Raw genomic sequence first — 16,097 nt, forward strand, 5'->3', positions numbered from 1 at the left:
CGCAAAATGGCGGCGGCCGGGGACGTGCCCGTGCGGGTCTGTAACCAGGAGATTGTCAAATTCGACTTGGAGATTAAAGCGGCGGTGCAGGTACCGTCATCCTCACCCCCCGAGCCCATTTCCTGCGCCCCTTCAGACACCGCCCCCACGGCACCTTCCTGGAGAGGGTTCATGGCCCCATGGCCCCTGCCCACTTAGACGCCGGGTCCGGCTCCCTACTCTCCCGCCACGCTCCCCCCCCCCTGTGTGTGTGTGTGTGTGTGTTCGCGCGCGCGCGTGTGCGGGGTCACCTCTGGGCAGCTGGGCCCAGCGCCCGGGGTGTCACCGCTGGGGCGTTCGCTCAGCGCCCGGTCCTGCCCTCCCGCCACACCCGGGGCGGGGGAGTCACCTCTGGGGAGTTCGCTCAGCCGCCTCAGCGCCCGGTCCTGCCCTCCTGCCGCGCCCGGGGAGGGGGGCGGGGTCGCTTCTGGGGAGTTGTCCAGTACCCTGCCCTCTTCCCAGTCCAGAAACCTCTACCAAGAACTTGATCCTTCCCCACCCACCAGCTAGGGTCTTTGCAAACAGATACGTGAACCCATGTCTCTTGTGAACCTCTCTGCCCTGGTCATGTTCCTTGGAGGTTTTGGAGAACTGGCATTTAGGAGCCTGCAGTTCTTATATGGAAGGGGAGTCGAAATGTTAGTTTAATTCTCTGGTGCCTGGTCCTCAGATGTGCCCAGGCTAACTGATTTTCACAAACTGTGTCAGTTCTGCCCCACTAAAAGGTTAATAGAGCATTTCAAAAGCACTGGTTGTGTGTTTGTGCAGTGCCTAGTGCAATGGGCCCTGTGTCCCTGGTGAAAAAAAAATCAACCAAAAACATAATACTGATAATGTTTATATTGATCCCAAAGGGGAATCGAATCCCCTTCTTCATCTTTAATTACATTGCAAACATTCACATTCCCCACAAATTGAAAAGTCCTATGTTTCTGCCTGTATGTCATTCAGCAGAAACACCCGTCTCAAAAACGAATTAAATAAATTAATAAGCAAATTCAATTACATTACCAACCAACGGCTCCTAACCTAGCATGGTGGTCATATCTGTTATTTCTTTTAGGATATCAGTGATTGTCAAGGGCCCTTAAGTGTGCTTACAGAATTAAATGCCAGAGTAAAGGAAAAGTTTCAACATTTACGTCTCCGAATACAGGTGAGGCACAACATAACCACAAAAATGAGATGCTGGTAGGTAACAACAACAGTGTTAACGGCGCTTGTACTAGGGTTTGACCGGATTTTCTAGAGAAACAGAAGTCTTATTTGCCTGTGTGTTAGGTAGAATGAAGGTTAAAATGTACCAGGATGACACTGCAGTACTAGTGTCTTGGAGCCATTTATAAACCGTAATATTGAGAATTTCTAATTGTTTATATATTGAGCATGATACGTAAATATAGTTAATTCTGGAGTCTCATCCCACAAATATGTGTCTTGCAAGTATACTTTCCCTGACAATTGATGGAGTGTATGCTGACAAGTTCTGCAGAAATTAAATTTACTTTTAAAAGAAAAATTAAATTCCTAAACACTAGTTATAGTGGTAACCTTCCAAATGGGCTGATACTCATAGCTTTCTCTAAAATCAGCAAAGGGAAACTGGCATGATTCTTGTCTCTTCCATTGTTGCCAATAGTTTGCTGAAAAGCAGGAATGAAGTTGACCTGCCAGTCTACTTCATTCACTCTTATTGCTCTGTGTTCTCTGGCTTATGTGAGAGAGAGTTGATTCTTGTCTTGTTATTGGGGACCTTTCAGAGCCAGCTGGTTAGGATGCACATGACTAGTCATTCTAAGCTAATCTAGATCCAAACCAAAGGTATCAGCAGTATCAAGTTAGTTGCTAATTTACTGAATCAGTTATCCTCTCTGGTTGAGAAAAAAGTAATGATTATAGATGGTGACAGCTTATGCTCAGATTTTAGTATGTCTGCTTTTATATCAAAGGAGCTTGAGCAGATGGCTAAGGAACGAGATAAAGAATCAGAGAAACAAGCCTTACTCCAAGAAGTAGAGAACCATAAAAAACAAATGCTCAGGTAGGTAAAGATGATGACAGTATATACGGACTCTTCATTTAATCATACACGCTTAGGATCTCAAAGCACTTTACAAAAGTGGGTGAGCATCATTACCCTCATTTTACAGATGAGGTCACCTAGGTCAGTGGTTTTCAAACTGTGGGTCGCGACCCAGTACCAGGTCGCGGAATGTAAGGCATTGGTCGCGGCAGCTCTGGTCAGCACTACTGACTGGTCTGTTCAAAGTCCCGTTGGCGGTGCTGCCCGGCTAGTCCCTATCTGTTCTGACACCATGCTGCGCCCTGGAAGCAGCCAGCAGTAGGTCCAGCTCCTAGGCTGGGGAGCTCTGTGCCCTGCCCCTGCCCCAAGCACCAGCTCTGCACTCCCATTGGAAGGGAACTGCTTGCGCGCCTCCACTTAGGAGCCGGACCTGCTGCTGGCCGCTTCCAGAGCACAGGCGCAGTCTGCGGTGCCAGGACAGGCGGGAAGCCTGCCTCTGCACCCTGGCTGCACCGCTGACAGGGAGCCACCGGAGGTAAGCCTGCACCCCAGCCCATTGCCCCAGCCCTGAGCCCCCCCCCAACCCGGAGCCCCCTCCTGCACCCCAAGCCACACATCCCTAGCCCCACCCCAGAGCCTGCACCCCCAGCCCAGAGCCCCTCCCACACCCCAAACCCCTCATCCCCAGCTCCATTGGGTCTCAGGCATCAACAATTTTCTTCAATTGGGTTGCTAGAAAAAAAAGTTTGAAAACCACTGACCTAGGCGAAGTGACTTGCACAAGGTCACAGAGTAAATCAATGATAGAGTCAAGAATAGAACTCAGATCTCCTAAAGCATAGTCTCTTGTTCTAATCTCCCAGTTGTGTTTTATGGATATACCTTTCTGTCAAATGGAATTGTTTGAAAATAGTTATTCTTGATGACACTCAGAACATGGATGGAATATAATTAGATTTTCAACAACTTGCACGATATTCTTCCTTGCCTTGCTCTCTAAACATACAGAAGAGGAGAAATGGATGAGGGAATGGGATATTTCTACTCGTAGCATGATGTAGTAGTAGTTAACATAATATATCTTACATATTGATTCATTGTTACTGATAAGCAGGTGGGATGTTGTTGGGCTGCAGTATTTATTTGTGCCCAACTGCCTTCTGATTATCTGGCTGGCACCTGAAAATCTTTCTAGCTTTGCAAACTGTCGCCATCATTCTAAAACATTGTACACTTGTGATTTCAGCAATCAGACAGCTTGGAGAAAGGCAAATCTAGCTTGTAAAATTGCTATAGACAACTCTGAGAAAGATGAACTGCTACCAGGAGGAGACCCGTTAAGACAAAGGTACTAAATCTTTCCTTTGTAATTAGAGAATTTAAACAATAGATGCTGTATCCAGTTATTCTAAAAAGAAATAGTAATACATTGTGTGTGTGTATATATGTGTACTGTAAACTACATGGTTCGATTTAGAAAGTGAGTCTTTCATTAACACCTATTAGCTTCTGTGTAAATAAAGGTGTGGTTGATTTGTTATATTCACTTAAACTGTACATTCTCCCACCTTTGGCTTGTTAGGAAGGGGGAAAGTGTTAGACTGCTCCAAAGTTTGTGTGGTTTACATCAAGTGTATCATAGGCTACGTCCTCACTACAGGGGGGGGTCGATTTAAGATACGCAAATTCAGCTACGCGAATAGCGTAGCTGAATTCGACGTATCGCAACCGACTTACCCCGCTGTAAGGACGGTGGCAAAATCGACCTCCGCGGCTTCCCGTCGACGGCGCTTACTCCCACCTCCGCTGGTGGAGTAAGAGTGTCGATTTGGGGATCGATTGTCACGTCCCGACAGGACGCGATAATTCGATCCCCGAGAGGTCGATTTCTACCCGCCGATTCAGGCAGGTAGTGTAGACCTAGCCATAGACATAAAGTACAAGTTACAAATCTGCCTGCTGTCATTATTTCACGCCAAAAATCGGATTGTTTTATATAATTTGTGAATTAAACACTTGTCTTATTTAATCAGTGAGGAACATCAAACTGGGTATAAAAGGTAACAAAGCGGTGGCTTTCATCAGTGTTTCCATATTGTGTCATGAAATAGTATATTTGTGGATCAGCATCTGATGACACTTGGACCCTTTCTCTCAGCCACTGCCTAGTAACTGTTTCAGGGGCTGCTGCTCTAAAATTCAGTGACTTTGGGGTTTAGTGAGGATTTTAGGTGCACACCCAAATCTACTACCTCATTTGAATGAGCACATTAAAATAATATGTTTATGTGCTTTGTACATCTGAAGGCGGCTATGGTTGATGCCAAATTCCAGCTCTAAACACCCTATTGCTATCAGAAACAGCAAGCATCAAACACCCCAAGACATGATTTTATTCCTTGCCATTTTATTTTTCCTTTCTTCCTTCAGAAAAACCACAAAGGAAAGCCTGGCAGAGAATGCAAGTACAATTACAGAGAACCTGATGGGCATTAGCAGGATGATGTCTCAGCAGGTCAAGCAGAGTGAGGAGACCATGCAAACGCTAGGTACAGATGCAACCCAAGTCTTTGGTTATGGATTATAAAAATTTGATTGAAATTAATAGGCAGCAGGTTTAAAGCAAACAAAAGGAAGTACTTCTTCACACAGTACAGTCAGTCTGTGGAACTCATTGCCAGGGAATGTTGTGAAGGCCAAAACTATAATAGAGTTCAAAAAAGAATTAGATAAGTTTGTGGAGGATAGGCCTATCAATGGCTATTAGCCAGGGTGTTCAGGGATGCAGCCCCATGCTCTGGGTGTCCCTAGCCTCTGATTGCCAGAAGCTCAGAGTGGACAACGGGATGGATCAGTTGATGATTGCCTGTTCTGTTCATTCCCTCTGAAGCACCTGGCATTGGCCAAGGCTGGAAGACAGGATACTGGGCTAGATGGATCTTTGGTCTGAGGCAATGTGGCTGTTCTTTTGGATAGGATTATTGCACTAGTCTTTCACCTCTGGAGATCTGGGTTCAAACCTCTTTTAAAGGAGAATGATGCTCTATTCCTAGAGGTGATTCTTCCAGGATAGAGTGAGGAAAATTGGCAGGGTGCAGTGGAAACTTGCAGTGCTGCTGCCTACGATGAACTTATTTTGCAGATACATAGACGACTTCTGTTTCAGGACTTTCAGTCAGTACCTGTCACCAGAACTAACATTTTCATACAGCACAGAGAATAACAACTGGCTGTGGCTTGGAGTTGTGTTTCAGACCATCCTCCTGACTGGTGGCAAGTTTTGTAAAATCGTCTAAGAAAAAGAAGAAAGAGGAAGAAGCTGATTGGAGACTCTGGGTTCTGTGTAAAATCTTTTCTGTGATATGAGATCACTGGCATTCCACAGCAAATTTGATGGGACAGCAACAAGTTTGGTTAGTGTTTGTCAGGGACAGTTTGTTTGCTATTATTTTACACTGTTTTCCTAGCATACATGGTGTAATATCAAAGAAATATAAAAATATGGTATGTGGGTGTGTCTGTATAAATAGAGACACATACCCACACACAGAAGGAAGTTTAACATGGATACAAGAAGATTGCTTTTACCCAGCTCTCCAGCTGGGTTGACTAAAGCAGGAGGAGATCAAGTGATTTGTACCGAAGGTCACATGCTGTGTCAGTAATGCATCTAGGACTAGGAAACCAGGATTTGGCCAGCTCTTTCCTTTAGACCCTAAAACAATAAATCAAGTGGGCTGTCAAAATTGGTGATTCATGAACCATTTAGAAGTCGGATGTGTGCCAGCTGGGCCTCTTATATTTGCTGTGCTTGGAGAGAAAAAGAAAGAGTGGGATTTAAAGGATAGGTTAGATAATGCAACTTTCTCCCCCTCACTATCTACCCCCATCTGGGGATGGCAGCTGTGCACAGTTCCTGCATGCAGAAAAAGTATGTTTCTTTTCCTTTTAAATAAGACAGTTTTGGCAGTCACTCTGTCACCCATTTTCTGGCTGAATAGTGCTTACAGTTTGTCATGGGAGGAGCTATCAAAGATTGTCTGCTGTGAGAAAACCAGCTGTGGATTTTGAGTCTGTAATTAGAATTTTAACTTCTAAAAATTAACAGTCCTTTTTCCAGTATTTGATTGTGGAGCAAGGAAGCCATGCTTTGTCACTAGCCATGGGAAACAACAACAATTTTCCCTTTGCCACTTGGATCAAGGACCTTTCTTTAAGGATGGGACATCAGAGTTTGTGATATGATGGATTATGATAATATTTCTTTCATAAGATATTACATGCTCATATGAGTGAACTGCACATTTGAAGTTTGACTTTTTTATTCATTTAGCTCTGTACAAATTCAACTGCATTCTCTCAGTTACAGGATGTGGATTTTGTAATGCAAGAAAATGGAGACTCAGGCTTCTGCTTTTCATCATTTAGTAATCTGAAGAGAGAATTGTTTTGCAAAAACACAAGCTGAAAAGCCCCTGTATGCCATGTCATTATTTTGTTATATTCTCAAACTAACTCTTTGTTCAATGGAGTCCAGCTAATACTCTCACCCTAAGATTAGAATTTTTACAAAGAAATTGTACGTTTTTAAAAAAGAAACCCAAATGTTAAAATGTTTGGAAGTGAACCATTAAGAAATCCGTTGAGGCCCTAACTGCTTCATCACTCATCGCTCCTCCTGACTTTCATCGAACTATTGTCCTGGCTCAGAAGGACACTTCTAGTGGTGAGAGAGCAATTTGGTTTCCATGACCATACTCAGATGCTGGCCTGCCCTGAAGTTGCCAGTAATGGTGCCAGTTGTGATGGTAGTTTCTCTCTAGTAAGAATGGAGCTGAATCCACCAAACTTCTTTCACATAGACCTTAAAAGGCAATGACTTTTGTTCACAATTGATCTGAACTAGATTTGATGATCCAGTAATCTAAAAATGAATGGTCCTGTATCCTGTTACCAAATCTGCAAACCATCCAGCCCTCCTAGTTTATTTTGCTTTGTGTTCTTTTCCAAGGCATATTAGGGCTCCTGTGTGGTGAAAGATTCCGCAGGAACATGATCTGCATTGATGTCACCACTAGTCAGACTAACCCATGGGGGTATCACTATTTGTAGTTTCCTTTATGCATGTTTCCTTTCTAAGATGTTTTGAAGCACACTCAGCTGAAACTTTACACTTTCTCATTTCAGCCAATTCTTCACGAACCATCCTGGATGCGAATGATGAATTTAAGTCCATGTCGGGGACAATACAGTTGGGGCGAAAGCTCATTACAAAGTACAACCGCAGAGAACTGACCGATAAGCTGCTCATTTTTCTTGCCCTGGCCTTATTTTTGGCCACTGTGCTCTACATCCTGAAAAAGAGACTCTTTCCATTTTTGTAAAATTCCAAAGCACATGGATTACCAAATATTATGAAAGACCAGAAAGGGAGATGGGGTAATAATAAAGAGGTTCAGTGTTACTGGGATCCAGCACTGTTCTAGCTGAAAGAGTGTTAGAGCAGACAGGTCTTTATATTGTATAAATGGAGTATGATACTGGCTAAGATGTTAAGTGAGCTTGCTCGCACATGTAGGGGCAGGAGCAGAAAGAATGGGGTGGACAGAAGTAACACCCTTTTCTCTGCTGGGTTGGGGAAACAGAGAAGCACTTGGTGATCCAGACAGGTGCTAGTCTTAATTTTCAACCCTTCTCCCATCTCCGCATGAAATGACCTGTCACTTAACGATCTGATCAGGAGGTGCCTTATCAGCTGTATGTAAGATGTTGAGAATTAAGCTGAGGAACATGAGGAGAGAAAAGAGGATGGACGCAAATAAACAAAAAAACCCAAACTTAGATACATTCCTTTAATAAACTATTTATAGTGTCTGCGTAAATTGAGTCTTATTTAAAAGGAGGAATTACACATGTATTGAAGGAGACTGAATTGTATATACAAGGTCTGTCTGTCTTTAAAACTGAATCTGCCTTTGACGTACAAAGATGGCTGCTACAGGAGTGAAATGAAATAAGTGGCTTTAGAATGAAAACTGTCATGCCACCTTTTCGCAAGTCGAGTTCCAAAATTTAGAGTCTTATAATATGGGAAATGCATCTTGTGCCTTCTTGAGGCCAACGTTACTGTGTTTCTTTGAGAATGTAGTTCAGATATGTTCTGTGGCTTCATTTCAGGTCTGCACTTGGAGGACTCCAGTTGATATTTGAGTAGAAAGGCCCATTTGCCTTGATTCAGCACAGCTTGTGTAAGAGGCATAGGAATGTATTTCGTATTATCAATTCCTAGGGAGTACTTTGGAGTTACAAAAAAGGGATTTCAGTGGAGGATACAAAAAAAAAACTTTAAAAAACCATGCATTTCTTAACATGAACCCTAGAGACCACTTGGAGTAGATCTTTGGTCATTACATCTCTTGAAATTTAAAAAATAATTTTGTATTTATCAAAAGACCAAAGCACAAACAGAAGTCCCTGTTATAGCTCTTCTCATTGGTGCAATATTTTATTAAAAGCACATTGTCAAGGAAATTTTTCTGTAGTCTTTTGTCTTCGTTTTCCTTTATACATTTCCCCTTAATATTTACATCTTCAGAGTGCTGCCAACTTGTACATTTGAAAATGTTTCTTCCTTCCTCCTATAGTTTGACCATTTTTGATTGGCAAACTTGAGTTGCCTTCCCCTCCCCTGTGTTTTGAATGGAGCAAAAATGAACGTGCCTGTTTGGTTTAACAGCACCATTATCAATATGCAGTACTCTATGTAGCACCTTCTTTTACCGAAAGAACTGTGAGCTGAACCTTCAGCTGATGTCTGTGTAGCTCTAGGAAAAATATTTAACTGCTGCCTTAGCACCAGTAGGAACACCTGAAATGCTGGTTTTGTGCGGGGGTTGTTATACCAATAGAATAAAAACCAGCAGGATCTTATTAAGAGGGATAAAGTAGAGAGAGGAAAAGACATTTGCCCTGTCTAGTGTAGTATCCCCTCTTTCTCTGGACCCAATGCTAGCCAGAGGACACCACTAGAGACACCACTAGAGACAGACACAGAACATGCAACACAACACAGAACATGCAACACAGAACACTGAAAACAGACTTTGTCGCGACACTATAACCATGGTATTTTATAACTCTTCAGCTGGTACCAGCTCTCCTGATGTTCTGGTTCAGATCCTGAAAGATAGAAGCTTGGAAACAAATTAGCACAGTGCTCCCACCATGGCAGAACCTGATTAGTCTCTGCCACAGTGTGTTCAATACTTGGGGCTGCACAAATGCTAATTAAGTTGTGCATTTCTTTGTGAGTTTACATTTTTTTTTTTTCCATTTTAAAATTCCTAGCCACTTTGCCATGGCCTGGAGGTCTGAGGCAGAAGCAGGCACTGTTGTTACTGTTGCAAGGGCATTCTGGCCCTGGGAGGAGGAATTTACCCAAATATCTCCCTTCCCAATCTCCAGAGGGGTCCCAAAAATCTGTCCCTTCTTCTGATGTTACTGTTGCTGTAAGATTTGAGAGTGCTGTTTTAACTCTCTGTACCCAACCTTAAGGACATCTAACTGGATTTGGGTACTAATGGACATACATTTTATTTCTCTGCTTTTGCAGCAGAGGCTTGTAAATCTTGGTGCCGTTTTTCATTTTTGCATTTAGCCAATTGAAGGAATACCTTGTTACAGGTTTTCCATAGAAGCCAAACTGCAGCTGCTTCTTTTTGTTTTTACAGAGTTTTCATGTACCCTCGTCAAAGTGACAGTCTGATTACACAGAGCCATCTTAAGGCTCAGTGTTTCTAGCAGTGCTTCTTTTTGTTTTGTGCACCTTACCCCGCTGTTGCTTCAGAGGGGCACTGTTAACTTCTTATTCTTTTACTACAGCTCTCATTTGCTATTTTGTTACACACACAAAAACAACTAAACAAACAAACAAGAAGAATCCAGAATCTTTCCCTATTTTCCTGATTTTGACTGCCCTGCTTCAGTCACAACTTTGGTTCTTTAAATTTTGTAAAGCACCGAGTTACCCCTTAAGGGTTAAATGCCAAATCCCAAAAGTCAGCCAACACTGATTACCTGTGTCTGGCAAAAAGGTCTGTCAGTTTTGCAACTTTGAATCAAATAGTTAAATGGATTTTTAATGGCATTATTAAAAACAAAACAAAACTAATTTATCTTAAACCTACAACACAGGAGTTTTACAAACCAGATGTGTTGGTATAGGTTCTTAGAACCTTACATATTTTCACAGACAAATAGATACATACACATTTTCTTTTCCTTAACATCTCTTCTACATTGCTGTTTTTACATAGCTGTACATAGATTATATTCCCTTCATACATTTGGGTCAGTTAAATTCCAATAGAACCTCCTCATGTTTTTAACAAATTTGACTAAATTGTCCATAGTCAAATGATTTCAAATACCTGGATTATTTACAGACATTCCTTTGGAAAAGGGCCCATTTTTCCTTCAGAATGGCTGCAAAGAAACCAAGAATTCCTTTTCTCTTTAACATGGTACTTTTTAACATTTTTACAAAGTTTAACTGCTTAATTTTCTCCAGCCTCTGTAGAGTTAACTTTTCAGGGTCTTTCCTTAAATTACTGTTTATCTCCCAAAATGACACCTTTATCAATCAGATTTTACCATTCTAAGTATTGTTTCAGGGATTCATGCCTGCACTTACTTACTCTTTTCTGCCACTATGCCCTTAGGGCTTCCAACCTGTTTTCCAGTTTCTCTATCTGTTGCTTGCCTGCTTGTCTGGGCCTGATCCTGCTTTTTCCAATGAACCTTTCCTTTCCATGGGCACAAGCTTTGTTCCACTACCAATTTAGCAAGGAGGGTGGGCTTCTCAACCAGCCCCCACCCTTCCTGGTCCCTTTCCTTAAACATTTCTTTCAAAATTGTGAAATGACCACAATATCACTCACAAAAAAAACCAAACACACACCACGCTACACTGCCCAAACTCCTATGTTCTTCAGAGTTTGGTTTAACAGAACAAGATTTGTATCTTATGATTTTAACCCACTCTGGGCCAGAGGGAGAGACGCTAAGCTTCCCTCTGTATTGCTCGGGCTTCTACCACCGAGGGTTCATACACCAAATATAAAAACCCTTTCCAGGGGCAGAGCGAGAAACCCTAAGTTCTCCTCTTATGCTCAGTCATGCTACGACTGAGGGTGTATGCACCTTTTCTTGAACATTTTTAAAAGCTTGTTCAAACTTTCCTGTCACTCCTGACATCGTTCAGCGAGCGACACAGCCTAGATTGTGAAATCGTAGCTTAAAGTTTCTATGAGCTCTTTTATGAAGCCTCTACCCTCCGGAGGTCAGTAGGCTTTGGTTAACCAAAAATAGAACCGCTCTCTATAGAGCCGGCGGTGTGCACACCAATGTTTACAATAACTGAGGCATTTTACCAATATTCCCCCTTTCGCAATTCTCCACCAAAATGTTATACCAATAGAATAAAAACCAGCAGGATCTTATTAAGAGGGATAAGGCAAAGATGCCACATTTATTGTAAATATAATGATAAAGCAAAAGATAAAAGTAAACAACGTTGTTTGACTACTTATTCCTATCACTACTTATTCCTTATACACACACATATATAGATAGATAGATAGATTCATTCACACAATCATTCATTCAAGTTCTGTATAGGTGTTATAGTTACCAGCCTAGAAGTTGCTCATGCCAAGTTACTGGCCAGGTAGCTTAGTCATGAGGATGGAGCCGAGTCTGTGTCAGATGCACCTGATGCTCCTGGAGGTTGGCAGCAGAACCAAAGACTCAAAGTCCTCAGTCTTGAGAGTCCATTCTTATAGGATTTAATTCCTATGTTAGTCTATGGGAGCTGTTTCATCCTGCTGTTGCTGACTCAATCAGCAGATGGCACATTCCTGTCCAAAGTGGCACATTCCTGGTGGCTCCACACTGTCCAAAGTTTGTGTTTCTCATCCTTCCAGGTGATGGGGTGGATCCCAGTTTACCCTCCGGGGGTTTTCTGGTCATCCACTTGACACATTCTTCGGCCGATGGATACTTCCTTTCTAGGCTGGCACCTCCCTAACCATCCATGTATATCAAGCATTCATCAGCATACATTCCATACCTTAACCATATTTTAATTTACTGTCTCCACCACTTTCGGGGTGTGTGCTAATTCATTTGAGACTCCCGGCCCTTTAATCACAGAGGGTGGGGGGTCTGTCCTAGGAGCCGTTGAATGAAGTGAAAGTCACTTAACAGCTTATAGTGTTTGTTTACATTGTATCAATTACTTCAAGAACAAAGTCAGTTAACTTGTTTGTAAGTTTTACATAGTAGTAAAGTATCTTTCACAGGATAGATATAATCAATGGTTTCTACAGACAGTAGCTTACAAGTTTTAACAGAAGACCCAAGAGATTTTTGTACTTGGTGAAACTGTTGGATTTTAAAGTGTGGGGGACAAATTATGAGGGGGTCACTGTCACTTGGGGGAATCACTGTTAGTACCTTCTTTAATATCCCTACAGGGTGTCTAAAACTGGTGGCTATTTTTTTTTTTAAATCAGTTGTTTAGAACTTAAGTTAAATAAAAACCAAGGCCCTTCTAAATAGAATCTAGATGATACTTCCAGTTACATTTCAGTATTCTAGCAGATGTCAGATTTTGGGCTAAATCCAGCATGACATCCCTTTAAAGGTTAGGTTCCATTTGGAAGACTTTGAAAGAGGAAGTGGCACTAACTCCTCAAGGTGGGCCTGTCTTTGTAAAATTCCCTTACCCCAGATCTTACCAGCTGGCATAATTTCCCCTTTTTGCCAACTGTAGACATGTGTTTGAGTTTGGTAAGAAATAGGATGTAATGAGGGTGGACCAAAGTATATTATGATTTAAGCCAACGCCTATAAACAGTCGCCATTGTGAGCAGGTATTGCCAACATGGTATAGGAGCTAGAATTTGTCATCAGCAGCTCCAAAAATAGAGGCCTCTGGGTGGTGAGTTGAAAGAGCTGTGCCAATCCTTCATGGGGAGAAAAAGAAGTGATAAATATGCCAGCAGGCCTCCTGTTACATCCAGTAGAGGGCAGTAGTGTGTTCACATGTAATGAGCCTTTCTTATGAGGTGAATCATGAAGCAGTTACTTGTTTTTCACCCAGTCAGATCCTATCTGTATCTTATCTAGGCATTTTCCCCCCTCCCATCTATCTAGTGTAGGGTTTTCTATATTATCCTCATGGAGGTAGTTGACTTGAAGCTTCCCACCTATAGCTGCATCCTAGAGGACTTAAAGTTTAGAACAAAGTGATAGTAAGAATGTTCCATTCCTGAATAAAGGAGGAAATTCTTCATTTTCATCACAATTAGATGTATTTATTTTATTCCGTAAATAGTTAAAAGTCCCATAAGGCTGCCTTCATGTGTTTTATTAGGGGAGTTCTCATGAGCAGATTGAGGTTTGGTTCTTTTGGGCAGTAAAGGAAAGCATGAACTATTGTATTCTGTATGCAGAAGCATCAAAAATGTATACAACATCACAACTAAATGAAAGTGGTCTCTGTCCTTGATGCTGAAAAGCACTGCTTAAATATAGAATATTCTAGTTGACCCTCTGTGCAGCAGAGGCTCTGACTTCTGAATTAGTAATGCAATACCATCTTATACACGTTTAAAGAAGTCAGAAGAATTCTCCCTTCCAGCCTGCTAAGTTTCTGGACCAGCTGTAGCAGTTTTGCTTTATTGATTTGACTTGCCTTGGGGGAAATGGTCTTGTGTTCTAAAAGCACAATGTTTGCAGGTGGTCAGACATTACAGCTGATTCAATGTTTCCTCCCTAATGTGAGAGCAGTATAAAAATAGATCACTCTTAATCTCTGAGATAGTGGAATGCTGAGCAGACAGTAGAGCCATGCTGTAAGTAATGATGAAGTGCAACTGTCCCTGCAGGAAGTTTGTGGTTTATCTGCTTTGCCCTCTCAGTACAGAAGATAAATGTATCTCATAAAAGAAATGGCCTCCGCAGGGCACCGTGGGATTGAATAACTTTTGTTTTATAAGGAGGTCAGACTTTCCTGATGGGGATTGAAAATCTAGCAATTTAGTAAAAATCCATTGTTAAATGCTCCCTGTCCTGTTTCTCTGTTGGCTTTGTGACTTGATATTACTGAGTTATAGATCCCAGAAGTAGGCAATTAGAATATCATAGGAATAAAAAAAATGGCTGACTCTATAATTATGAGCCCTTTCCATGACATTAGCTTTCATTTAAAAAAAAAAAAGTGTCTAGTTTTTTTTAATGTGAAAATAGTTACCTTCCCTCTGTAAATCAGTATTAGATTTGTACTCTCCAGAAGCAGGGGGATTTATACTAGTGCAAAATGGTCATACGGCAGCCATGAACTAGACCCTTTGAGAGAGAGTGAGAGAGCATGTGATCTGCTCTTTGACGCAAGTCTTCTCCCATTATGCCATTCCCTCACTGCTTGATTTTCAAGAAATTTTATTCTACAGACCATCAAGAACGGTGCCAGACAACTAATGGACTACAAACTATACAATAAGAATATTATTGATGTGATATTAAGGTGGAATGTAATGCTCTCCAGAAGTGTGGAATGAAGTCATTATATTCCAAATCATCACAATTTAGGTAATAATTAGAGGAGGCCTTTCCCCACTAACAAACCTATGGAAGAGCTCAGCTTTGGCTTTCCTGAAGGCTATGACTAGAACAGTGGTTCCCAAACTGGGGATCGTGAACCCCTGGGGGTTTGCAAAATGTTACAGGGCACTCTTGGGAAAAAATTCCCTAATGGCAGACAGAGCTGTCCCTAGGAACTCTGGGCAGCACGGGGCCCGCAGCCCCTGGACTTCCAAGAGCGAAGCAGATCAAAGCAAGCATATCTATCACACTGAGGAGATTTAAACTTCAAGACTCCTTGTAAGAAATGTAAAGGGAGGTGGATATTTTTTGCTGTTTTTAAAATTAAATAGATAGCTAGTATTGGTTTTAAAATTATTATGAAGAACAAGTTTAAGCTTTGTTGTAACGTGAGTTGTTTGCCTGGACTGCTCAAGACCTGAATGCTTGTGTAGGAGGAACTCTGAATTGGCTTCTTAAATATCTTCATGCTGTTTCACATCTGATACTCCTTGATGAAATATAGGAGCCTTGTCTTACAACAGGCTTATTCAAACTGATACAAGCTACGAAAGTGAGATCTTGGAAGAGTTTTGTCGTTTTCATAATGTAATAAAAATACTGTAATGATAAATAATAATTATAAATAGTGTGTAATAAGCATGTCATAAAACAAATTTTATATTTCCAAGATCACTGCTTTTATAATTTATACTCAGGTAAAGGAGAAAATTCCTGGAAATATTCATTTTTAGAAGGGGGTTCATGAGACTTGACATTTTATTGAAAGGGGTTCACAGGTTGTTAAAGTTTGGGAACCACTGGACTAGAACAATGACAGTCAAACTAGTGAAAATTAAATCCTTTGGGGGACATTAAATGTGATTTACTTTTGCACTGTATATGGCACCTAGGTACTGCTGTGGTGAGCACTTAGCATTACAAAAATAAAGAGAGAGATGTAACACTGGTCTACAATTTTTGAGACGTCGTCTGCTTCAGAGATAAAATGTGCTATTTATTATGTATTTTGATGTGCTGAATTCAAATATGACAAAACAACTGATTGGCTACTGTTTCTAAGATATTTAAGTTTTTACATTTTATGTCTATGTATATTGTGTAGATAGTAGAGTTTTAATCATAAATTGTAAACCTAGGTCTTTTCATGTGTTTATGGTTGCTTTACATGATAATATTTCACCTGTCCTGTTTATGTAACACTTTAAAAATCAGCAAAAGGGTTATATAAATGAAATTTATTATGAAACAAAAGGCAAAAAACTATTATGTACATAGTTTAGTCCTATTCAGTGTCTACTCGGCGCTTCTTGGCTTGTCTCTTGTATTCATTAAATGGAGCATCTCTTGTCACTGTCCAGCAATAGTC

The 16,097-nt window shown here is 41.3% G+C and overlaps 1 protein-coding gene across 2 annotated transcripts; it reads left to right on the top strand.

Moving 5' to 3' along the window:
• Positions 1–8,535, top strand: BNIP1 (BCL2 interacting protein 1). 2 transcript variants are annotated; one of them, XM_065409549.1, is made up of 6 exons: positions 1–90; positions 1,103–1,195; positions 1,989–2,080; positions 3,309–3,410; positions 4,493–4,611; positions 7,250–8,535. In XM_065409549.1, the coding sequence occupies exons 1-6, from the start codon at positions 7–9 to the stop codon at positions 7,444–7,446; spliced, it is 687 nt and encodes a 228-aa protein (XP_065265621.1). In that variant the 5' UTR covers positions 1–6; the 3' UTR covers positions 7,447–8,535. The 2 variants fall into 2 exon arrangements, with proteins under 2 accessions (XP_065265621.1, XP_065265622.1); XM_065409550.1 differs by lacking the exon at positions 3,309–3,410.
• Positions 8,536–16,097: the final 7,562 nt, after the last annotated feature.

The sequence above is a fragment of the Emys orbicularis genome, chromosome 8, assembly GCF_028017835.1.
Source record: "Emys orbicularis isolate rEmyOrb1 chromosome 8, rEmyOrb1.hap1, whole genome shotgun sequence".
Lineage (NCBI taxonomy): Eukaryota > Metazoa > Chordata > Testudines > Emydidae > Emys > Emys orbicularis.

Coding starts and splice junctions, on each gene's coding strand:
- BNIP1 (XM_065409549.1), top strand. CDS start 7: ATGGCGGCGGCCGGGGACGTGCCCGTGCGGGTCTGTAACCAGGAGATT. Junction 91..1,102: donor AGATTAAAGCGGCGGTGCAG/GTACCGTCATCC, acceptor TATTTCTTTTAG/GATATCAGTGATTGTCAAGG. Junction 1,196..1,988: donor ATTTACGTCTCCGAATACAG/GTGAGGCACAAC, acceptor TTTATATCAAAG/GAGCTTGAGCAGATGGCTAA.